Source organism: Phyllostomus discolor, chromosome 1 (genome assembly GCF_004126475.2).
Source record: "Phyllostomus discolor isolate MPI-MPIP mPhyDis1 chromosome 1, mPhyDis1.pri.v3, whole genome shotgun sequence".
NCBI classification, from domain to species: Eukaryota; Metazoa; Chordata; class Mammalia; order Chiroptera; family Phyllostomidae; genus Phyllostomus; species Phyllostomus discolor.
This window is the reverse complement of record NC_040903.2, coordinates 154,564,186-154,588,647: the sequence shown is the minus strand read 5'-3', so window position 1 is coordinate 154,588,647 and position 24,462 is coordinate 154,564,186. Positions and strand designations below refer to the sequence as shown.

Sequence of the window (24,462 nt, the reverse complement as noted above, 5' to 3'; positions counted from 1 at the left end):
GGTCTCATTTCATCTTTTACCCTTCCCTGCGAGGAGGTTTCCTTCGGTCCAAATTTATTAAGCACTTGTTCTGTTTTGATCACTGTTCTAGGCATTGGGATACAGAATTTCATGAGGCATTAACCTCTTCAGCCCTGGAAATGCTTTTAGAGAACTGAAGCTGATGGAAGCTGACAAATGACTGGCAGTGGTGGGGGGACCAAAGAGGGAGCAAGGATGGACCAGCAGCTGGTAAATTAGGAAGCAAAAATGAAGTGCCCTGCCCTGGCCCATGTGGCTCAGCTGGTTGGAGCGCTGTCCCATGCACCAGAAGGTTTCGGGTTCAATTCCCGGTCAGGGTACATGCCTAGGATGTGGGTTCGGTCCCTGCTCAGGGTGCATGGGGAGGCAACAAATCAAGGTTTCTCTCTCCCTCTGTCTCTAAAACCAAATATAAAATGCAGGGCCCCATGAAATGGGAAGAGCCAAAGCAAGGTAACAAGCCCAACCCCTTGCCATCTATTCAACATTGCAAAACACTACCATTTACTAAGTTTATGGAACATGGGGCGACCTGGAGATGACTCAGAAGCCATCCCTGTCCCAGCAGAAAGACAGGTAAGTAAATGGAAAGGAAAAGCAGGTGCCCTGTGCTCAGGGTGCTGTTAGTTGCCACAGGGGTGAGAAGCAGGGATGCCACCCACTTGGGTGTGTGCAGGGGGGTTTTAGGAATAAGAACTTGAGTTCAGGCGAAAAGATGAGAAACAGGGAGGTGGTCCAGGCTGAGTTCAACAGGCACAAAAAACAGAGGTGTGAAAGTTACCCATCAAAAGGAGGCCCATCCTGGAGTGCTAAGACCCTCTGCTTTCTAGGTGATCTGTGTTTGCCTTCTGGGTGTGTGCACTTACATCAACTCATTGAGCTGTATACTTATGACTCATGCATATTCACCTGGGTTATGCTTCAGTTGTTTAAAACCAGCCCCCGACCTCTCACACTGCCATTTAATTCTCCCACATAGCACTGTAAGACTAGACTCTGGAGTCATGATTAGGGTCTAATCCAGTCTTCCTGTACCAGCTCTAAGACTATGAGAGCATAGCTGTTGGCTTCCTCACCTGTAAAATGGAAATAATAGTGCCCTCATCACAGGCTTGTGTGCCGAGACAGTAACTAGAGACAGACAAAGCCCCTGCCTATCTTGACAAGACCAAATTTCTAATGACTGGCAGTACCTAGCACATTGGAGCTCAATTATTTGACGACTAAATGAAAGAATGTTTTTTTTTGCACCACGATGTGGCTCAAAGAGAGGGGTGTGGGTGGAGTGGACCACCTCAATCAATGGCCCCTGGGTAGGAGTTCAGAGTCTGGGGAGCAGCTACTCCTGGGAAGCCATGGCTTCTGTGGGTGGGAAGGGGACAGTGACCTTGGCCAGACGGGACCCCTGTCCCTAGCCCCCACACCAAAGGGAGCGAAGGTAAGAACCAGTGTGTACCCACACTTCCTGTCCTCAACTACACACCGTAGTGAAGACTTGCCCCGGCCACGAAGAAACACTGCACCGCAGCACCGCAGCTCCCCTGCGCCCTCAGTCCTGTGGCCCTCTCACCCCTCCCGTCTGGTGGTCAAACTTGGCACTTCTCTCCACCCTCAGGGGCTGGGGCAGTTTCGGGAAGGGTGGGAAAACCTGCTAAACAGGGTGGCCAAAGCCTGAACCGGTTGGACTGGGCGGTCACATCTCCCCCCCAGAAGCTGGGTCTCTCTCCTGGCCCATAGAGCGGAGGCAGAAGCCTCACGGGACAAACCATTTTATTACACTGTGGGTGGACTGGGGCCTGTGGGAAGTGGAGGCTGGTGGGGGTGTGGTGCCGGAGAGCCCTGGGAGTGCAGGGAGGACGCAGCAGCTGCGGTTCCATGTGCCAGGCCTGGCCAAGTTGGGGCTCATTCTTGGCGGAAGGGGAAGAAGCAGCAGAGGCCAGAGAGCCATTTGCCATAGCTCTCTCATCCACCTCCACAGCATTAAATAAACAATAAGAACTCTGTACAGCATAAAATATATAGGGAGGTCCTTGCCCCAGCTCTGGACTGTGAAGAGCAGGAAGGGTGGCTCTGGAGGTCAGGGGTGGAGCCTCCAGCTTCTGACACTGCCCAGGCCCCTTCCCGACACATTCCAGTGTGGGACAGCTTTGAACAGGAAACAAACCTCCAACTTCCTCTTAAATCCTACGCAAGGCAGGTCCATCTATACGTAGAACTCCTGGCTCAAAGTTTCTCTGCTCCTCTCAGACACTGGAGTTTTCTCAGGAACAAGTGGCCTGAGCTCAGCTGAGACATCTCTGAGAGGGACCAGAGCCCTGGGCTCTGAGGCAGAGAGGCCTGGGAAATAAGCAGGAGGGGTCTGGTCCCAAAGTCTTTCCCAGTCTAGGCCTCCTTGGTAAGGAGGAAGCAGGGCCAGAGGAGGGCTGGCAAGAGCCCGTGAGAGCCCTGGACCGAAGGGCCGAGGGGCCACAGTGGGCTGAGCCCCAGGCTCAGAAGGGTCGGGTGGTGTGGTTATAGACCAGGTGTTCTGTGTCCTCGGTGGTGGAGACCGTGGAGCTGGCAGGGGTAGGGGGTGGGGGGTGGCGGTGGCCGTGGTGGTATCTGTGGACACTCTTTCTCTGGTTCCTGAAGAAGCAGTACCCCAGGATGGCTACCACCACCACAATGCAGACGACCAGGAGCACGGCAATGGTCATCTCCACGGAGCCTGGGGGAAGAAAGGGTAGAATGAAGAGCTCCTGGGACGTGCTCAGTTCCGACACCCACCCCCGACTCTGTATCAAAAAGACCGAGTCACACGGATGCCTGATGTGGACGCACCACCAGCACACGAGTAGCTGAACGGCTCTATCCATGGGGGGCTCAGTGAGAGGCTCTGCTGGGCCTCGGGCCTCAGCTCTGGGCTGCTCCCCGTGCTGTTCATTTGGAGAGAGGCCTGGGGCTGATGGCAAACGTTTAGCACGTACTCTGCCGGGCAGGTATCATTGCTGCTTGCGACTCTGCCCTCTAGCCAGCCCCCCAGTCCTTCTGAACACAGAGTTGGGCAGTCACAGCCAATTGCGCGGAGTCAATCCTTGAGCTGATACTACTCGTCGGCAACAGGGCAGTCCAGGGATTACCTGTGTTGGGAATGGAGCTTTCCCGCCGCAGACCAAACACATCCTTCTCTACAAAAAAAATGGGGGAAGACAAGTCAGTGTAAGTGCTGACACTCAGCTCCTTCCCAGTGCCCCAGGCTCCCCACTGCCATCCTTTCCCACCCCCATTTCAGGCACTCTGAGGACTCCGTGTGACCAGCCCAGGCTCTGGGACAGAGCACAGGGCTCTAGCTAAGCCTTTCCCCTTCCCATCTTCCACCCCCTCTAACACCCTGCTCACTGGAGATGCCACGACAGGACTCAAGACACTGCTGCTCCTCTTCAAAGTTGTTCTCGTTGCCATAACAACCACCATAGGTGAAGCGGGCACAGTGTTCAGTGAAGGGGTTGTAGTACCAGCGAGGGATGCTCTCCTTGCAGTTGCCCGTGTCTGGCATGTCCACGCAGTGCCCTGGGGGGTGAGGTGCAGGCAAAGGGGTGAGAAAGTTCATGGGGCCTTCCTGCTACCATCTACCAGGCTCCCCGTGGTTGCTGCCCACCACCTCCTGACCCGAATCATACTGAGGAAGGCTGTGGTTCAGCGAGGGCCTCGGGGCCCCAGGAACGTCAGGCCCATCTGCAGTGTTGCCAGAAGCAATAAAGACAAATTCTGAACAATGTTCTTAGGCACAGAAGTAAACTACCCTGACACACATAACTATTTCTTTTCCAAGCTTCTCCCAGCTTTTCTGACTATATCAAAGTCTTGGTTTCCTCTCCTGCACTGGATAATCTATCTTTTAACAAGAGAATGCCCTGGGTGGTGTGGCTCAGTGGATTTGGGTGCTGGCCTGCGAACTGAAAGGTCGCTGGCTGGATTCCTCCCGGTCAGGGCAAGTGCCTGGGTTGCGGGCCAGGTCCCCAGCTGGGAGTGTGCGAGAGGCAACTGATGATCGAGATATCTCTCGCACACTGTTGTCTCTCTCCCTCTCTTACTCCCTCCCTTCCCCTCTCTCTAAAAGTAAATAAATAAAATCTTAACAACAATGACAAGAGCAGCTCAGGGTTTAAGCCTTGGCAGGTACCTATGTCCAGCTAAAATTTATTAACATTGTTTTATTATATTTGTTTTAATAGTCAATCTCAAGTTGTAGCACGTAATTGTGAATTTCCACTCATAGTAGTGATGTGAAATTTCCTTTTTGATACATTAAATTAAAAGAGTAATCAATTAATAAAAAAATATTCAGTAAATGCCATCTCAGTGATACGTGGACATGGCTAAATTTCTGAAGGTGTTAAGAGGCTGGCTTTGCTTGGGAAGCAGAGCCCAAGAAGAGAGCTGGGAGCTCACTCTGGCTCTTTCTGCCCACGGCCTGGCACACACAGCAGGCCCGGCCGGCACGCTGAGAACATGGGTGAGGGTGGCAGTGCCAGCACTCGCCCTCGCCCAGAGGGCCTGGGGGATTCTCACCTTTGTCACTGGGGAAATGGAAGTTCTGGAGCTCCTCAAAGCCTCTGGTGTCTGCAAAGATGACAGATCAGAGGCACAGGCCCGACAACAGTCTCCCAGGGGTGCGGGGCGGATGGTCAGGAGCCCCCCTCTGCTGCCCGCCACCCCTCAGTCCCCCGGGCCTCACATTTCTCACAGGCGGCCTCGTCAGAGGCGTCGGGGCAGTCGGGAGTGCCGTCACACTCCAAGAAACTGTCGATGCAGCAGCCGTCGCTGCAGTGGAATTCGGTGGAGTGACAGGCGCCGGAGCACACTGGACGGGGGAGGAGTGGGTGGGGGAGGTCACACTCCAGCAGAGGCCAGCGAGTACCCAGGGTCCATCATCTACCTGGCCCTCTCCACCCCAGCGCAGTATCACGAGACATCCCCTCTCCCCACCTGTCCTGCCTGAACCCTTCTGCATGCAAACCGGGCAGGTCGTGACAGGAGGATGCTGGGCTGCCAGGGGTGGGGAGCTTACGGCCCTTCTGTATGCTATGAGGGTGAGCATGGGTTGGGCAAAAGCAGCCTGGTCAAGGGCACAGACGTGATATGGGCTGCAGATGTGGTCAGGGTGAGGGGAACAGGAAAAGGGGCAAAGCCCACCTGTATGATGCCTTTCCTTGGAGGGGCCTAGGGAAGAGAAAACAGAAGTGAGAGGAGACAGAGCCAGGCCTCAGCAGGGACAAGCTGACAGTGGGGAGGGGCCCAGGGAGTTTGGGGCTCTCACGCCCACCTCCCTGACTGGTGAAGGGAAGCCACCCACCCTGGGGAAAGTTCACCTGGGCCCCAAAGCTGCCGCGCAAAGGCCCACCTTTCACATCGTGGCAAGCTAGCTTGCACTCTTCCTCCCGAAGGTAATTGTTCTTGTTGCCTGAGCAACCTCCATAAACAAAACTCTTGCAGAGCTGTTCTTTGGGGTCGTAGTACCAGCGGGGGAAGGAACCACGGCAGCGGCCCACCTTTTTGGTCACGAGGCAATAATCTGTGGGAGGGAAGCTTGTGAGGCGGGCCTAGGGGCCTAACGACAGAGGGGCATGGCTCCAGGTGCTGCTTCCCCAACCCCCTCACCTTCTGTCTGCTTGGTGGAGAGAACGGTGACTGTGATGTTGGCCGTGTTCTCCGCCTGGTTTGAGTTGGTCAATGTCAGCTGGAACAGGTAGGTGCCTTCCTTGAGTCCCCATAGCTCCACCTGGTCCGAATCATTCCTCTGTACATAGGAGAGGCTATTAGGCTGGGATTCCCTGAAGCCCATTGAGCTCCCCTAAGCCCTCCCAGCCACGCAACCCCCAGGGAGAACAGGGCCAAGGGGGGGTCAGGGAGCCAGACCAGTGTCTCACCTCTACCCTGACGTCCGGGTCACCCTGCAGCAGGCGCCAATCTGTATTCTCCACACTCTTCAGCACCAGGGGTTCCTGGGGCTGTACCTTCAAGTCTATGCCTGCCCAGAGCATGGGGGTCCGGGACCCTGGGGGGAAGGAGCAGTAAGGTCAACTCTTGCTGAATGGACCAGATCTCTCTGGGGGGCAGGGGCTAACATGGGCCACACCTAGACCAACCTAGAACTTGGCAGCCAGCATGGGGCATAGGTGAGAACCCACCACTAAATCATCTTCTTGCTCTCTGTTTATATATATTATGTCTTTGGTATATTAAAGATCTTTTTATGTTATAAGACTCATTTTCTGAAACAAATTACTGTACAGCATGTGCCACTTGATCCAATTTAGGCAAAAAGTGTATCTATTTTAGGGGAAGCTTATTCCTCTCTTCTACAATAAGTAGGTCCTATGCTAACTGCTTTAAAAAACTAATGTAATATTTTTGAAAAGCCAAATAAGTAAATATAAAATTAACACCCACCACCCCTCTCTTTCTGCTGCCCAGCTGCTGCTGATGGAGACCTAAGCACAGAGTCCCCAGGCAGAGTCCCCATGGCAAGTCTTGGTGTCCCCCGGTGACTGGCCACGGGAAGAGGGTGCCTCTGCCACCTCAGACAGACTCTGCCCGCAGTTATGGGAGGATCCGAGAGAACCGCACCCTCCCTCAACCTGATAGTGCCTGTGTCCGAGGCTTCCTGGGTCTCCGGTTAGGGCTGGAGAGAGAGACAAGCACACAGCAGGATTCCTGCCTGTAGTGGGTTCAACGGTGGTCCCCCAAAACATAAGTTCATGTCTAAGCTCCAGACCTCACGCATGTGAAGTTAGTTGGAAAAAGGGTCTTTGTGGAAGTCATCAAGTTAAGTGTTTCCACACGAGATCATGCTGGATCAGCTAAATGCAATGACAAGTGTCTTTATAAATGAAGACATTAGAGAAGAACAGAGTGTAGGAAGAAAGGCTGTGTGAAGACGGAGGCAGAGACTGGAGTTAGGCAGCCACAAGCCAAGAAGCCCGATGCCCCCAGAAACTGGAACGTGCAAAGATGATCTCTAGGGCTGGGGGCGGGGGGGGGGGCAGGGGGGGCGGGCTTGCTGACACCTTGATTTCGGACTTCCGGCCTCCACAACTGTGACACAATAAATTTCTGTTGTTTCCACCACTCAGTGTGTAGTAATTTGTTGCAGCGGCCAGAGGAAACCGGTGCTGCCCGCGAGGGGACTGCAGTCCAGCCACACACAGAAGACCCAACAACCCGAGGCAACACGGGGGGAAAAGCCCCCACCGGCGACGTGACGCGCGGCAGGTGTTCGGGACAAGGACGCGGCTGGGCATTTGGGGACGGGAGAGCCTCTGGAAGACCAGAAGAGTGAGGGAAGATTCTAGAGAAGGGAGAAATGATTTCCTTGTCCCTTCATCTTTGTTTTTATTCGTTTGGTCGTGGGAAAGAATGCGCGGTGCTGTTGATGTTGATGACGACAGGAAGCGAGAGGCGCCCACGCGGGGAGCAGCGGGGGTTTCAAGGCTGGTGTGTGAAACCGAGGAGGGCGTTGGGGCGGAGAGACCCCCGAAGCGCCCTGAAGACGGGCCAGGGCGCGTGCACACAGCGGCAGTGACACCCGAAGGTTTAACCACTGGTGGTGCAGGAAGGGCACAGACCGGCTGAGGGGAGTGGTGCGAGTCCTGGAAGCCCTGGCTGCCGCAGACATGGACCTCCCAGCTCCGGACCGGAGTCCGGGAGAGCTCAGGCAGGGGCCACGGGCCTGGGTAGCAGGGCCGCTCCCAAGCTCCCGAGCTCCAGGCGATAGCTGTTTGTCATCTCTTTGGAGTGATTTCCGCGGGACAAAGAGCAAGGAGAGTGGACCAGTGCAGTGGGTCAGGGCAGACCCAGCGGAGGTGCTCTGAAGGAAGGGGCGGCGGAGGGGATGGAAAAGACATAAACAACGACACTGGGCAGACACTGCAGGTCTGACGGTCGCTGGGAATAGCTGGGAATAGAGAGGAAGAGGCAGGGAGCAGGCAGAAGGGCAACTAGATCTAGAGGGAATGTGTGGGTTCGGTCACAGAGAAGGCAAATTTGGGGAAGGTAACACCATCCAGAAGGGAGGTGTACAGTGGGAGCTCCAGAGACGCCAGGGTTGGAAATACACCTGGAGTCCTAGTTTTTTATTTTTATTTTTTATTTCTTTATTTTTAGAGAGGTAAGAAGGGAGAGAGAAAGAAAGGGAGAGAGAAACATTGATGTGTGAGAGTGACATCGACCAACCAGTTTAGTTGCCTCTCATAAGGCCCCCCAGCTGTGGACCTGGCTCACAACCCCGGCATGTGCCCTGACCAGGAATAGAACCGGTGACCTTTCAGTTTGCAGGCCAGTGCTCAATCCACTGGGCCACGCCAGCCAGGGCTGGGGCCATAATTATTAACAAAGGGGCCAGTTGTTGGATGTATACTTGGCACCATGCTGTGTATTCACCCTCGGCATCTGCACCACAGGTAGGCAAATGAGGCCCACAGACCAAATCCAGCCCACCACACAGTGTATTTTCAAATGGTTGAAAAGAATCAAAAGAATACTATTTTGTGACAGGTGAAAAGTACACAGAATTCAAGTTTGTGTCCAAACCAGCCTCTCCTATCCAGTTACACATTACGGATGGCTGCTTTCACCTTATAACAGCAGAACTGAATAGTTGCAACAGAGGTTGTATGGTCCACAGAGCCTAAAATATTTGCTGTTTGAAACTTTACGGGAAGCTTGCTCACCCCCGATTGGCATTACCTGGTGCTAGAGAGGTTCAATGACATCCCCCTGAGTTTCTGTATGGCAGAGCTGGGATTTGAACCCTATTCTCACTCCATTGCTCATTTCCTCTCCAAAATATCATGGTGCAGGCCACCCTCCTGCTTAGAGGTGTAATTTTGACTACTTTTACAATCGTGGGATTCTTTTATTTTTTTTTTTAAGATTTATTTGTTTTTGGAGAGAAGGGAAGGGAGGGAGAGAAGCATTAGGTTGCCTCTTGAGTGCTCCCAACTGGGGACCTGGCCCACAACCCAGGCATGTGCCCTGACTGGGAATCAAACTGGCAACCCTTTGGTTTGCAGGCCAGCACTCAATCCACTGAGCCACACTAGCCAGGGCTTAGGGTTTTTGTTTTTAATTTAGGTAATACGTGTACATGATGTAAAATTCAAAAAGTACAAAAGGGTGGTGAGAATTAAGTTCCCTCTTCTCCTTAACCCCCAGGTCCCTCTTTCCAGAGGCACCTACTCTTAGTAGTGTGTGTGTGTGAACAGAGATAGTATTGGACTCACAAGCATACACATTCTTGTTTTTCTCATAATATGTCTTGAGACTAACTCCATAGCAATGTAAAGAATTTTTCTTTTTCTTTCTTGGTTGCATGTTACTCACTGTCACATCAAAAATACATCAAAATTTGTAACTTATTTAATTAGTCTACTAGTCTCCTCTCAATTTAGTTTTCCCTCCCTTCCTCCCTCCTTCTCTTCCTTCCGTCTTTTTTAACAACGAAACCATGCGGCCTCAGGGTGTATTATTATTGTTAAAGAACAAGCACAGTATCCGGTTATAGGATGTGCGGGCAGACACCATGATCCTGCCCACTCTTCGCTGGTACAAACAATGCTACAGTGGACAAGTGGCTGGTATGCCGTTCTACACACGGGTAAGTACAGCTGCCTAGTGAATTCCTGCAAGCAGAACTGTGTTGCGGTAATATGCATTTACAGTTTGATGGATACTACCAAACTGCCCTCCACAGAGGTTCTACAGAGCGCATGTCCAATGCATGAGAGAGTTCAAAGGAAGAAGAGAAGGCAAAGAAATCACAACAGCTGGCTGGCGGCTGAGTCACAGGGATTCCTCCTTGATAAGGCAGTGAAACCAGATACAGCAGGGACTCACAGAGGGTAGTCAGAGACAGGTGAGAAGACCAGGACACACAGTGACAGCAAAGCAATGAGAGGGGAGCGCTTACGTAGAGAAACACGTCAGACTGGGCAGAGGTCTACAGGAATGAGAAAAGGGACTCTGGTGTCCAGGGGCCAGGGGGAAATAAAACAGGGAGAGCAGGAAAGGAAAGTGTTTGCCTGGAACCACCTCCCAGTCCAGTAGCTTGGCTGGAGATCAGGAGAGACCAAGAGGGGCCAGCCCTGAGGTGACCTCTGTGACTCAGAGCAAAAGGGGCAGTGAGCTGCGAGGATCCCGTTCTGCCCTCCTTGCATTTCACAGACCATGATCAGCTACGTGAAAGGGGAAAGAAGACAGACTGGGCAGTCTACAGAACAGGCAGACAGGCTAGCCCAACGGGCACCCAAGGTGGAAGTGGCAGACAGAGTGATGTGTCAGACTTTGTGCCAGATTAGCAATGTCCACCCCCACACAACTGGTCGACCCTGGTCATCTCCAAGCCCCAGTGCTCAGGAGCAAGAGGCAGAGGACCTGTCTGACCACTCCCTTCTCCTCACCCCAAGAGAGCAAAGGGCCAGAGTGGTAATAAAGCAGGCCCCTCCCCCAGCGGCCAGGCCCCAGGACATCTCCAGGCAAATACAGACTCCACCTCAGAAGCCACTCCTCCAACGGAAATGGGGAGAAGGTAGGAAAAGAGGAAGGAGCAAAGTGCTCAAGAGGCCACAGGAATCTGGACTGAACTGGCCTGGCTACAGGCAGGGAAAAGAGAACCAACCAACCCACCCTGGGAAGGATTTCTCTACCTAATACAAGAATCAAAGGTTTAGAAGCCCCAAGCACCTACCCACCTTGCCTGACATAATAGCTTTATCCTGCTCTCACCCCCCTCCAACCTCTCCAGGGGACTCAACTGAGAATGGATTCCTTCGCACCACACAGCTTTCCCCACTCCTCAAAGCACTGCAGCACAATGAAAATGGCCCGGAGCTCACCCAGCCCACGCCCCACCCAGCTTCCTAAGTGCCCAGGAAATCCCCACTCCATCCTGTCTTGTGCTCAACAGGACAGTCTGGGGGTGGGAAGGTTTGCAGTGAGGAAGGCTGGTTCCAAGACCATGTGGCCCATCCAGCTCAGCTCCCTGACCAGACCCCAAAGTTTTGGGCACTGGCCGGGAATGGGACTCAAGTTAATTAGAGTCATCACCACCTACACTGTCTGCTACTTCCTGTGAAACAAGCTCAGGCCCTGGCCCAGTGGGATTCGGTGGCCCAGCCTGGCCCAGAGATGGTGCCCCCTCCTAGAATCCCCCTCCCAGTCACCCAGGAGAGCACCTCGAAGGAATAGGGAGAAGCGTGGGTCCTTAACCCAGGAGAGAGGCTAGTCCAGAAAAGGGCTGGAGAGGACAGTCCCTTCTCCACTCTCCAGAAGTGAGACCACCCCTGGACTCAGCCCCAGCCCAGTCCTGGCCCTTGGGATCCCCAGTCCCTGGCTCAGAGACAGGTTTCTTCCAGAAAGGTGGTCTTGTGTGAAAAACAGCACAGGACTTTTGGAGGTCCTGCCTAGGGCTGAGTCCCAGGTCTACCATGTATGCAACAGGAGAGTCAGTTTCCTAATCTGAAAAGTGGGATGACTACTAATAGCACCCTTTTCCGAGCTGGCTCTCATGAGGCCTCAGTGACAGGTGGAATGGTACAGCAATCAGAAGGCTGTGAAGTGCTAGTCGGGGTTATCAGTGGAGGCCCATCCCTGCCCTGGAGCCCCGCCTGGCCAGAACAGCAGGTGGAGGGAATGCGGAATGAAGGCTTCTGGAAGAACCCTGATCCCAGCTAATTGCTCAGTCCCAGGAGGAAAGAGGAGGAGTCCTGACCCCCACTTTGCCCTCATCCACAGAAGTAAACAAGGTGAGCAGACAGCCTGGTTACCAGATCCTCAGCAGGGAGAAAGCTCTGCCTGGCTCACGCACGCACCTGCCCGGACACACCTGACATCCCTCCCCTACCAAGTATACATACTGGCGAACTGACTCACCCAGCAGTCCTTTGCACCCCCACTCCAGAGCCTCTGGCTACTGTGCTCACAACAGCACCCCTTCCCCTTTTGGGTCGACCCTGGACTGGACTTGTTCTTTAGGCTCTGGGGTCTGGCAGCTTTCCTTGACCACAGAAGGCCGAGAGGTGGGGGGGGGGGGGCGGGCAGGTGCAGACACGCTAGCCAGTCCCAAGTCCATCAGTGGAGGAGGAAACACTTCACCAGGCCCATTTGACAGGGCCTCAAGGTGCCTCAAAGCGTGCTTGGCTAGGGCGGGTGGCTGGCCTAGAGGGTACCTGCTACTCACCAGACAGCCTCCAGACAGCTCACTCCCTGACTCAGCATTTCAGGGCCAGAAGTCCAGGGAAGGTGCCTCCTCCACCCCATACACACATCCCAGGACACCAACCCACTCAACAGCACCCTGAATCCAGGGGCAAGTCTGGGCTTTAGCATGTCACCCCGCCTCACTCCCCTAGTCATTTGTTTACCGCTCACACTGCCTACTTCTAAGGAGGAGTTGGGGTAGAGTGGGGCTCTTGACCCCTGCTGAAGCTCGACTCTTCCAGGACTCCATAACCCGCCCTTTTCCGAGTCTCCCAAATCCATCCATCCCCGCACCACCGTCTCACCTCCAAAGCCCTGGGTCCGCAGCTCGCGGTAGGAGCGGTAAACCTCCCTGGTGAGGTAGTTGACAAAGCCCTCCTTGGGCGCAAACTTGCACACGAAGTTCTGCCCGTAGAGGCAGTCGATGAGGAAGCAGGCGGCCACGGCGTCCTCCCCGCCGGCGGGCTGCCGCTCCACCAGCGCCAAGTTGCAGTTCTGGGTGGTGCAGCAGGCGCGCACGCAGTCCCGGCCGCGGCGCACGGTGGGTGAACCCAGGAAGGTGGCCCCGTTGCTGACCGAGGCTTCGGTGTCAAGTACAAAAGCGGGCACCCCGGGGGTAAAGCGGTCCAAGCAGGAGGCTCCGTCGGGCTGCGCGGGGGGCCTGGGCGGCGGCCCAGCGGCGATGCCCGGGAGGCCGAGAGCACACAGGAGCCACACGGCGACCGCTGGGATGCAAGCCTGGGAGAGGGGGGCGCCAGCCATCGTCCGCCCAGGGGCCGTCGCCCTCCTGCCCACGGGGGTCACCTTCACAGTGCTGGGCTCTGGGCTTCGAGGGTGCTTGCGACCTGAGAGAGGGGAGGAGACAGAGCAGGAGGCGCACTGGATCAGCCGGGGAACCGGATCCGCCGGGGAGACTTCAAGGGGGGCGGGCCGGCGCAGAGGAAGCGAAGGGGAGGGCCGGGGAGCACGGAGCACCCCGGGAGGCCAGGCTGCCAGACCCACGGCCGAAGGGACTGCTAAGGAGGTCACGTACCCGGACACTCGGACGAGCGCGGAACAAAGGGCCAAACATACTCCGAGTCCGCTCCGCCTCCGGGTCCCGGGTTACCTGCGCAGGTGAGTTGGGTGGAGCCCGCGCTGTTGAGGTTCCGGTCCCGGCTTCCTGCGCGCCCCCAGTGGCCGTTTCCGCTCAGGTGCGGGGTGTGCTTCTGACCGGCCTTCTCCACCCCCTAGTTTCTGGCGAAACTGAGTCAGCGCGGCCGGGGCGGGGCGGGCATTAACCCCAGCGCGCCCGCCCGGCCCCCGCCCCTGGCGCTTGGGTCCGCGCTTCCCTCCCCAGCCGCGGGAGCAGCTGCCCCGCGGCCCCGGGATCCCCGCCTCCTCCCCCGCGGCCCGGGACGCCCTGCCCCGCGCCGCACCCTGGAGGCAGCTGCTCTGCGGCGACTCCACCGAGTCCAGCACGGCGCCCGGCTCCCTGAAGGTCCGGAGGCGCCAGGACGCGCCGGGGAGGAAGACTGGCGCCTCGGGGCGGGGCGCTCTGGGGAGGCTGCTTCCCGGCTCCCTTTCGGGTCCGGCCTCGTCTCAGGCTAGCGGTGGAGAAATGGGGAAAGCCCGACGCAAAGGGCTTTGCCGTCGTCGTCAGCCCCGGAGAAGTAGTTTACATCTGGTGGCGTAAGAGGTCCCAGAAGCTGTGCGGCTGCACCTGTGATAACCGGAATCGGTGCCGGAGCCCTATCGCCGCGGGAAGCCCTCCCTCTGCCGCCGTGAGACACGAGGGACTTCCCCCCGCCCCGCTGCCAGGCCCCTCTGCTTGTCCGCAGCGGTACCCTTTGTTCGACGCCCTCTCTCGACTTGTACTAACGTTTACTCGGCTGTGTCCTTTGTGGTTTCTGTCGGAGCCGAGTCCCTGTCAGCGCTCAAGGGTCTGCTGCTCCCTCCCCAGGCCACAGGTTCCTTCTCTTGTACCACTAAGGGGTGCCCGGGTTGGAGCTGGCCACTCTCTCCCAGTGAAATGCTGTCCTTGGAAGCTAGAGGTTCCGGCTCACCAAAGCAGCTGAGTAGCTTCACAGAACCGTGGGTTCCTTGAAGCCATACTCATCGCTTTCCCTGAATGAAGAATCCCTCTAAAAAATCATTCCTTACAGAGCAAGATTGATTCTATTAATGGTCTCCCCACAAAAGAGATTCCACACATTTTTCATGTCACTTAACATTCACGCCCCCCCCATCGCCCCCCATGGGAACATTCTTCCTAATTTCTCTAGATCAGCTTTACCTGCTAGGTTTTGTTGCCAACCATTTGGTCATTTTTTTGGCTGAACTGCGACATCTCCCAGCCCACATAACTGGCCCACATAAAGGTGAGAATCTGGAGTCTGTCTCCCTTTTTCTGGAGTTTCTGAGTTTTTTCCGCAGCCCCTGGTACAGCGGTGGACATAGGGTAGTCAGTGATGATATGCTGGCAATGAAGTAAATGATTGTGCAGTTACTGGGAAGAAAGGGTTTTGTGATTTGATTCCTGCCTCCCCGCATACATTATACACGAGAGTCCTAACACGGGAGACTATTTCCTTATGCGTAGTATTACATCACCGCAATTTATATTACATCCATTATACACACTATTACCAAAAATCCTACTTTCATCAGGCCCAACTGACAGTGCCCAAATCCTGTTTCTCATCACTTCCCACATATTGCCCCATATACTCAAGCAAACCAAGAAAGCAGGTACTATTTTTTAAAGATTTTATTTATTTATTTTTACAGAGAGGAAGGGAGGGAGAAAGAGAGGGAGAGAAATATCAATGTGTGGTTGCCTCTCTCAAGCCCTCTACTGGGGACCTGGCCCGCAACCCAGGCATGTTTCCTGACTGGGAATTGAACCAGCAACCCTTTGGTTCACAGGCCGGTGCTCAATCCTCTAAGGCACACCAGCCAGGGCCTTAATCTTAAAAGAGACACTTCCTCTCAGACACTGCTGCAGCCCTAAAAGGGGCATTCTTGAAGAATTCTTCCTTTTAATCATAGAAGATGATAAATTAAGTAGAACATTTATTTTATTTTTTTATTTTAAATTCTATTTAGTTTTAGTTTTTTGTGTTTTTTTTAAGATTTTATTTATTTATTTTTAGAGAGGGAAGGGAGGGAGGGAGAAAGAGAGAGAGAGAGAGACATCAATGTGCGGTTGCTGGGGGTTATGGCCTGCAACCTAGGAATATACCCTGGCTGGGAATCGAACCTGGGACACTTTGGTTCCCAGCCTGCGCTCAATCCACTGAGCTACGCCAGCCAGGGCTTAGTTTTAGTTTTTTTATAGAGAGGGAAAGGGAAAGAGAAAGGGAGAGAAAGGTCAATGTGTGGTTGCCTCTCACACATCCCCTACTGGGGATCTGGCCTACAACCCAGGCATGTGCCCTGACTGGGAATCAAACCAACAACCTTTTGGTTTGCAGGCCCGTGCTCAATCCACTGAGCTACACCAGCCAGGGCAAGTAGAACATTTTTTTAGAGAGAGGAAGGGAGGAAGAAAGAGAGGGAGAGAAACATCAGTCAGTTGCCACCCCCAACCAGGGACCCAGCCTACAACCCAGGCATGTGCCCTGACAGAGAATCATACTGGCGACCTTTTGGTTTACAGTCCAGTGTAAACCAAATAGTCCATATAGTCCACTGAGCCACGCCAGCCAGGGCAGAAGAGAAGCTTTCATTTTCATTTGTTTGTCCTTCTGAGCTGTTCATTAAAAAAAAAAAAATAAGTGTTCTATGACTTTTCTAAAAATATTTAGAAATTTTTGTTACAAAGGACTATACAAACAAAAATACCCTCCCTTTGGAATGCAAGGATGTCTAGAAGTAGTAGTCCCTGACACCTGGATAAAAGGTTGCAGGTTTCCTCTGTGTCAGGAAGGACATGATTCAGGGGAGGGTCATCAACGCTAAACATGGCTTCCTAAGCAGCTGCCTCTGGAAAGGGGGGTTGGAGACAAGCTTGATACAGTTTCCTTCACAAGCACACAGGGCCAGGCTAACACAGGAGTGCCCCTTCCCTCACATAATCCTAAAGGCAGCTCACATTCAGACACACCCAAGACACAAGAGGGCACCGACTCCATGAGGACCACGGGTAATCACCCCCTAACTACGCCTGGGCGAAACTGCTTCCCGCAGAACCACACTCTGAGGCAGGTGCTGCTGCCCGCCAGGGACACTGCTGCAGGAGCTCTCCAAATGCCGCCAGGTATGCCTCATCCCAGGGAGGTGGGATGCAGAGGGCTATCCAGCGGGTGTGACTCGGGTCCTGTCCCAGAGCTGGTCAGAGAGCACAGATCACAGGCGTGTACCCCTGGGGACCCAAGGTCCTCTTTCTCCTCCCAAGGCATGGCACCCTGTTGACCTTTGCTTATCTGCAGTTGATGTCACTGGGGGCCTCAGAAAGGGAGGCCGGGGCACAGCTCAGCTCAGGAGTGCCACTCGCTGGCCGCCAGGAGTCTGGCATTCCCGGTACCAGACAAAAAGCCCTGTTGATCTTTGACCCCTGCCCCTCCCAGAGCCTTGGCCCTCCCGCCCTCTCTCCCGCCTTTCTCCCCTGCTGGCCTCTTCTGTTTTCTGTCTCTTCACTTCCCTGGCACCCTTGCTCTGACTGGTGTTTTTTATCCCAGCTCCTTGCCCAGGCCAGTCCCTCCATGCTGTCTTCAAGCCCTGCTTCCTGTACTTCTCCCAACCCTGACAAGGAGAGCCCGAGTAAAAAGGTCCAGTGGGCTTCTGGGAGGAGTAGAACATCATCCACAGACTCCAAGTCCCACCCTGACCCCTCCAAAGCGTCCAGGTCTCGGAGATCAAACCGGCTGACGGTGAAGTACGACCGGGGGCAGCTCCAGAGCTGGCTGGAGATGGAGCAGTGGGTGGACACCAAGGTTCAGGAGCTCTTCCAGGTGCGTAGCATGGGGCAGGGTGGGAGACAAGGGGGCCTCGGGCTCAGCAGGGGGAGGGGAGCGGGGGCTGAGAAAGCCTGCTCTGAGGCCTCAGGATGAGCTGCAGGGTGGATGCAAGGTGCTCCCATGGAGAGAAAGCTTTCCCCAACAGGTGAAGCATGGGTTTGCAGCCCAGAAATCCGGCCCCTCTGGTCTGGGCTCTGCCTGAAACTCTCTTCCTAACCTGGGGCATGTCTTTTACCATTTCTGAGACTTGGTTTTCTAATCAATGAAACAGGGTCTACACATCCCTGACAATATCTCCTTTCAGGATCTTTTGATGCCCAAACGAAATAATAGAAGGGCATTTTCTTTATTTTTTTTATTTATTTTATGTGTTTATTTACTCTTCATCCTCGACACACACGTGTAGAGCTGCACTGTCCAATGCTGTAGATATCAGCCATATATAGCTATTTAACTTTAAATTAAATAAAATTAAAAGTTTCTCAGTTACACTAGCCATATTTCAACTGCCCAAGAGCTCCATGTGGCTAGCAGCTACCATATTGTCAGCATGCACATAGAGCATTTTCATCATTGCAGAATGGACAGAGCTGGACTAGAACATCAGTGTGTGGAGCTCTAACACCAGCAGCCGATCTAGCCGCGGTCCCGGCTCTGACTGACTCCCCTCCACTCCACCCTGGGAAGAGGACGAGTCTTGGCCCCTTGTCACAGGAAGTACCTAGATCTCTTAGATATCTCCAGCTGGGTCCTAGAGGAGTACAGCAACCGCTGCTTCAGCAAGAGCAACATTTTGAGCACCAAGCATGTGCTAGGCACAGCGCCAGCATTGGACATGCATTATTTCATGCAGCCTCCCTGTGACTCCCTTAGGTAGGCCCTGTTTTACCTTGGTGGAGGAAATGGAGGCTTAGCGATGTTGAGTAACTAGCCCAAGGTCACACAACTAGGAAGCTGCAGGACCCAGAGCTGCAGCTGGGGCTCTGCCTGCAGGGTCTGAGCACTTACTTGAGCACATAGTAATTCTCCACACCTGAAGTACTTCAGAAACGAGCCAGTGCTTTGGCTGCACCTCAGCTGAATTTAATTTAAATCTACTAGGGTGGGGCCCAGGCACTGGCCTTTTTTTTAAAATAAGCTCCACAGTTGACTCCAGCAGGTGGTTGGCACCAACCCAAGCCAGAAACCAGCAGTCCTCCTTATCCACATATGAAGGTCCTTGTTTCTCTTCTTTCTTTTTTTAAAGGTTTTAAAAATTTATTTCTAGAGAGAGGGGAAGGGAGGGAGAGAGAGAGGGAGAGAAACATCAATGTTCGGCTGCCTCTCACGTGGCCCCCACTGGGGGCCTGGCCCACAACCCAGGTATGTGCCCTAACTGGGAATCGAACCTGCGACTCTTTGGTTTGCAGCCCGTGCTCAGTCCACTGAGCCACACCAGCCAGGGCTCTCCTCTTCCTTGACTCAGTTCCTTTTTCCTTTTTTCCCATATAACAAAGTTATTTTTATTGATGATCATGTAATAATCAGAAATAATGATTTTCTTGATTTGATTCTTTTTCTCCCCAATCACCACTCCCACCCTTTCTGTTTTCTTCTGGGGGCAACAAGGACCTGTGATTCTTCCAGGGGAGGGCTGTGTCAGCAGCCCTGTGGTTGGGATTGGGAAGAATCATCCATGCGGCCCAGGCTGTCGCAGGAGGCTCACTGGGCCATGCATCTGTTTGGTCCAGGTATTGGACCCCTGCTGCATCCTGGGGTAGGTGGGACATGTCCTGAGGCTGAGAGTAGGTGGCAAACTTTCTTGGCCTGTGTCTGCTCTGACCTTGCAGGACACCTTCACTGCACTTCACTACGGCCAGCACCCTCCCTCTCTCCATCAGTTTCGATTTCAGATTGTTGTGCACTTGTGTGAAAAGTCTCATATTTCAGTACCTCAGGACAATTCCTTCCAGGCATCAAAGAAAGAAACTACAGCCAAATCTTGTTTTGCAAGATTAAGGGAAGTGGGAAAGTGGTGCAATAATGAGCTCATAATATCAGAAAACAGGACAGGTGGGAGGACAGCTTCCAGGCAATGAGGGACATGAAACACCTGGCCTGCAGTTGCCATGGCAATTGTCCAAAGGTGCCAGGTAACAATTCCTCTCCCGACCCCTGCTCTTTTCATCAGGAAGCAGCCAAGTGACTGGGGAAGAGCTGGTGGCTGATTACCTTGGGTGGAGATGGATGGGCAGAGCCTCCAGGCTGACCACGCCCCAGTTCTAACTTCACAGAGCCCCGCACCAACCCCTAGCGCCCCCACCCCCCACAGTCTACCTCAGATGACACCACTGGAAATGGTCTCAGGGATGCAACACTGTTTGTTTAGTTTTTTTTTTTTTTAAGGAGACTCAACCTTTCTTTGTTGGAGGGCCCCACCTCCTGTCATTGGGTGCACAGCCTGCTTTGCAGTCTTCAGAGGAACCTGCGACCCTCCAGACCCCGTCTGGATCCAACCGAAAGGAACGGATTCGGAGCCCTACAGCTCCTGTCAGTCAGAGGGGGAGCTGGATTTGGCTACTAAGCAAGCACTTAAACACTCTAAGTTTTTCCTATTTTAAAAATACTGTTGTTCAACAACCTGCCCCCTTCTAATTACCAGCCCATACCATGTCTCCTTTAGGAAAAGACCTCTTGAAGGATTTGTCCATCCTCACGTCCTTTGCGTTCCTTTCCCCTTCCCATCACCATCCGAACCACTGAAGTCTGGCTTCTGTGCCCACCACTCTATTGAGAGCTTTGCCAAGGTCACCGATGGCTGCCTTGGGGCTCAATGTAATGTACACATCAGGGGGGGACACGGCTGACCACCCCGGATTTTTTAAGCATTTCCTTCCTATGGCTTCCATGACACCACATTTCCCTGCTGGCAGATAGCATTTTGATGCAGCCCCTTTAATGTGGTGAGATTGTAAGAAACAACCTATCAACCTTCCAACTTGAAGAAGCAGTTGTCAGTGAATATTTGAAGCAAACATACTTCGCTCATCCCTGAGCCATATGGCATTGCTGGTCCCTTGGCAGAGAGGTCAGGAGTAAGAGGACTGAGGAGGGAATGGAGGTGAGCAAGGGGTCAACTCTTGCAGCATCTGGCAGAGTACCGCCACATGTCGTACAGAGTCACAGTGTACTGCATTTGCTCATCTCAGCAGTTGTTTGATATATCTGCTCATTTTCTGAAAATTGAAAAAAAAACTTGAGGGAAAGAATATTTGGATTATGAGGTGAGCCCGTTTCTCAACTCCAGGCTGCAGTGGGAATCTGACTCTAGGTAATATACATACCCTATATTCTATATACATTGAGCTAACATCATAAGTGATATAAAATTTTGTGGGGGCCCAGGCTGGTGTGGCTTAGTTGGTTGGAGCATCATCCCATAAACTGAGGGGTCATGGGTTTGATCTGTTGCCAGAGCATATGCCTGTGTTGCAGATTCAGTCCCTGGTCGGGGTGCGTAGGAGACACAACCGATTGATATTTCTCTCTCACATCAATGTTGCTTTCCCTTTCCATCTCTCTAAAATCAATGAGCATGTCCTCGAGTGGGGTTTAAAAAGAAGAGTATAAAAAAATTGGAGGGGGGCTGCACTAATATCTTTGTAGAGGTAGAATTCTAACCATTAGAATATATACTATATTCTATATAATAATTCCATCCTCCAGTTTCTGGGATTCCAATTACCATACATGTATATTAGACCACTTCATACCATTCCACAGGTCACCAAAGCTCTGTTCTCTTTCCTTCCCTCCACTCCCAGGAATTTTTCTTTCTGTGCTTCATTTTGACCATTTTCTTTCTGAAAAGGGTGAATTTAAAGATTTTTATTTATTAATTTTTTTAGAGAGGGAGAAAGAGAAGGGGCAAAATATCAATATGTGAGAGATACATCAATTGGTTGCCTTTTGCACACCCCCAACTGGGGACCTGGCTTGCAACCCAGGCTTGTGCTTTGACTGGGAATCGAACCGATGACTTTTCAGTTTGCAGGCAGGCACTCAATCTACTGAGCCACACCAGCCAGGGCTATTTCCTTTTGCTGTATCTTCCAGTTCAACTGATCCTTTTTTCTGCAAGTATGCTGTTAATTCCATCCAGTAAATTTTTCATTTAAAATATTTTATTTTTCTTCCTGGCTGGGTAGTTTGGTTGATTCGGGTATCATCCCAATACGCCAAGGTCATGGGTTTGGGCAATTATAGAGTTACCTCTTTAATTTCACCAGCACTTGGTATTGTCTGTGTTTTAGATTTCTTGCCATTTTAATAGGTGTCTTTTGTTATCTAAATGTTTTCATTTGCAATTCCCTAATGACATAAGCTATTGAGTATCTTCTCAGATACTATTTGACATCTGCGTATCTTCCTTGGTGAGCCATCTGTTTATATCTTTTTCCCATTTCTTAATTGTTTGTTTATTGTTGAGAGAGACACATTGATTGGTTGCCTTCTCGTGTACATCCCGACTGGGGATTGAACCCACAACCTGGGTATGCGCCCTGACCAGGAATTGAACCCGTGACTTTTGGTCCATAGGATGATGCTCTAACCAACTGAGCCACACTGGCCAGGGCTGTATATTTTGGATAACAGTTCTTTGTCAGATGTATCTCTTGACAATATTTTCTCCCAGTTTGTGGTTTGTCTTATTCTCTTGAGATTCTTTCATCTTTAATTTTATAACATCTACAATCTAGATTTTTTCAATGACTATAATAACCTTTAGAGATGGCTTTATTCCACATACCATACAATTCACCCACTTAAAGTAGAAAATTATGTAGTTTTAAGTATCTTCACATGGTTGTACAACCATCACATTTTAATCTGGGACATTTTATCACCCCTAAAAGAAATCCTGTACCATCAGCAGGCCCCCCTCGGTCTCTACCACCACCACTCCCGCCCTAAGAAACCACTGACCCACTTCGTGTCTCCACAGATTTACCTCTTCTAGACACTTCATACAAAATGAATCATAAAATAGGTAGCGTTTTCTAACTGATTTCTTTGACTAATGATGTTTTCAAGGTTCATCCACATTGTAGCATGAATCAGTACTTTATTCCTTTTATTGATGAATAATGTTGTATGGCTATGTCATATTTTATTTGTCTATTCATCAGTTGATGGGCATTTGCCTTGTTTTCAACTCTTTAGCCAGAGTGAATGATGCTGTTATCAACACTCATGTGCAGATTTTTCTGTGGACACACGTTTCCATTTCTCTTGCAAACAGCCTGGGAGCAGAATCGCTGGGTCAGATAGCTGTATATTTAACGTTTTAAGGAACTGCCAAACTGTTTTCCAAAGCGGCTGCACCCCATTTTGCATCCCTACCAACAATGTATATAACTTTTGAAATTAAATGCACTCTTTTTAAAGAACTCTGGTGCTGTTCCAGGTGGAATACAGTAGGTGTTCAGTTGCTGTAGTGGAAGAATGAATGTGTGGTTTGAGTGAGGACAGGGACTGAACATGGGCAACAGAGTGGGCGATGGGTTCGCCCCCGACAGCAACCTCCACTCCAGCACTGGCTGGCCAGGCCTGAGCCTCCTGTGATTCCCAAACAGGATCAACCAACCCCTTCTGAGCCTGACATTGACCTGGAGGCACTCATGGAACTCTCCACAGAGGAGCAGAGAACTCAGTTGGAGGTAGATTGGGAGGCTGGGCCCCAGGCCCTGGGGTTGAGGTTGGAAGCTGGGCTTGAACCGAGGGGAACCCAGGAACCCGGGCTCTGCCTCCCTGGGTGGAGCGGGGAGAACCAAAGCAGAGGGAAGAATTCCTGGAAGACTGAGCGGGGGCTTGTGGGAAAGTGCTGTGGCTCTGGGACCCACTGTCTGTTTTCTACCCAGGTTCTTCTCCGAGACTGCCGCTGCCCCACAGAGGTAAGGGTGCCTTACTGTCCTGGGGTAAGAGGATACCCGGTGGGGGGCAGCTATGGAAGGGAAGCTCGGCCTCACATCTTTTCCCCTCCCCTGGCTCTAGGGAGATAATGGGGTCAGGGAGAAATAAGGGAGGACCATGTGGTGGGTGGGCGTGGCTCCATGCCTTAATCTTACCTGTTTCTCCCTCAGCCTTTTATCTCTGAGTTACTCAGTCAACTCAAGAAGCTCCGGAGACTCAGCCGGCCTCAGAAGTGAGACACGGAGACTACGGTCAGCAGCCTCAGCACTGTTGGGCCGCTCTGAGTCTCTGGGCCCCGGGCTGAGAGGGAAGTGGCTGCTTGGGACACGAACAGGGAACGCTGGAAGATGAGGAGGGACATTTGGACATCCCTATTGTATATACAGTTACAGCTAGTTCTTGTCATCTGGGTTTCGGTGAGCCAGCCACACTGTTGCCCAGTGCTTCCCTTGACAGCCAAATGGATAAAACCTTTAGGAGCCCCAACTGCATGGAGTGTGGAGCTTATCTGGGCTGAGGGGGGAGGGGGGTGAAGTGATACACCAGCATCCTGCGTCACTGCGCTCTATCCACACGCCCCATGCATCCAAACATCCAACCAGTCCTTGAGAATTTAAAGATGAAGGTCACAATTCTACTTCAGGGAGACCACAATTCACCAAGGCCCAAAGGCTAAGACACAAAGCATCCTGGCGTCAACAAGAAGAGCCCACGTGGCAAAGACTAGTGTTGAATCTCAGAGAGGTAATGGGAAAAAACTTGGATCTGGGGCATCGGGGAAGCCTAAACCCTCCTACCCCCCTAAATGAGGCAGGCAGGAGGCCTGAGGTTGAGGACTCTTCCTGGAGCTGGCTCTAGCCAGAGGAAGAGAAAAAGCAGGGGCTAAGCAAAGGGCTGTGAAGGGGTACAGGGTAAGAGGTCAGGGGTCAGGTCAGGAGGGAGTTGCTGGAAACAGACACTGAGTCAGCACGGGGCAGGCTGGGACAGGAGCCCTGGGAGGCTGTGCCCTTTGGGAGGAGGGCAGGAAGCAGGGTCTGTACCCATTGTTTGTGCACGCGGGGTCTGCGTGCTAGAGGCCGACAGCCCAATGTGGGAGCGCCTAAGGGCCAAGTTGGGCTGCCCAGAGCAGGATGCACAGTTCAGCTCAAATGAACGAATATTCATGTCTACTGCCCACGAGGCCTCTGAGAGGGGGGTACTGTTCCAGGCTGGAGAATCTTACTTGAGGGCAGAGTCCTTTCCATCTTTCCACAGGACTGGACTTAGAGCCTACTCTGCCTTTACCCCCTAAGGGCCCAGACTCAGGGTCCAC

At 52.6% G+C, this 24,462-nt stretch overlaps 2 protein-coding genes across 3 annotated transcripts; one reads left to right on the top strand and one right to left on the bottom strand.

Moving 5' to 3' along the window:
- Positions 1 to 1,259: 1,259 nt before the first annotated feature.
- SPINT1 (serine peptidase inhibitor, Kunitz type 1) lies at positions 1,260 to 14,356 on the bottom strand. Its single transcript, XM_036017314.1, has 13 exons — positions 14,304 to 14,356; positions 13,636 to 13,732; positions 13,292 to 13,487; positions 12,564 to 13,103; positions 5,931 to 6,058; positions 5,662 to 5,800; positions 5,405 to 5,575; positions 5,197 to 5,223; positions 4,739 to 4,864; positions 4,573 to 4,623; positions 3,400 to 3,570; positions 3,141 to 3,188; positions 1,260 to 2,728 (listed from the first exon to the last, which is right to left on the bottom strand). The coding sequence occupies exons 1-13, from the start codon at positions 14,354 to 14,356 to the stop codon at positions 2,511 to 2,513; spliced, it is 1,965 nt and encodes a 654-aa protein (XP_035873207.1). The 3' UTR covers positions 1,260 to 2,510.
- On the top strand, positions 13,292 to 24,399 carry PPP1R14D (protein phosphatase 1 regulatory inhibitor subunit 14D). Of its 2 annotated transcripts, XM_028508279.2 has the most exons (5): positions 13,292 to 13,374; positions 16,920 to 17,192; positions 22,814 to 22,897; positions 23,099 to 23,131; positions 23,321 to 24,399. In XM_028508279.2, the coding sequence occupies exons 2-5, from the start codon at positions 16,944 to 16,946 to the stop codon at positions 23,384 to 23,386; spliced, it is 432 nt and encodes a 143-aa protein (XP_028364080.1). In that variant the 5' UTR covers positions 13,292 to 13,374; positions 16,920 to 16,943; the 3' UTR covers positions 23,387 to 24,399. The 2 variants fall into 2 exon arrangements, with proteins under 2 accessions (XP_028364080.1, XP_035887729.1); XM_036031836.1 differs by lacking the exon at positions 23,321 to 24,399 and having other exon boundaries at positions 23,099 to 23,311.
- Positions 24,400 to 24,462: the final 63 nt, after the last annotated feature.

Coding starts and splice junctions, on each gene's coding strand:
- SPINT1 (XM_036017314.1), bottom strand. CDS start 14,356: ATGAGTATGGCTTCAAGGAACCCACGGTTCTGTGAAGCTACTCAGCTG. Junction 13,733..14,303: donor GAAGCTACTCAGCTGCTTTG/GTGAGCCGGAAC, acceptor CCGGACCTTCAG/GGAGCCGGGCGCCGTGCTGG. Junction 6,059..12,563: donor GCGGACCCAGGGCTTTGGAG/GTGAGACGGTGG, acceptor CCTTCCCCCCAG/GGTCCCGGACCCCCATGCTC.
- PPP1R14D (XM_036031836.1), top strand. CDS start 16,944: ATGCTGTCTTCAAGCCCTGCTTCCTGTACTTCTCCCAACCCTGACAAG. Junction 17,193..22,813: donor AGGTTCAGGAGCTCTTCCAG/GTGCGTAGCATG, acceptor ATTCCCAAACAG/GATCAACCAACCCCTTCTGA. Junction 22,898..23,098: donor AGCAGAGAACTCAGTTGGAG/GTAGATTGGGAG, acceptor TTTTCTACCCAG/GTTCTTCTCCGAGACTGCCG.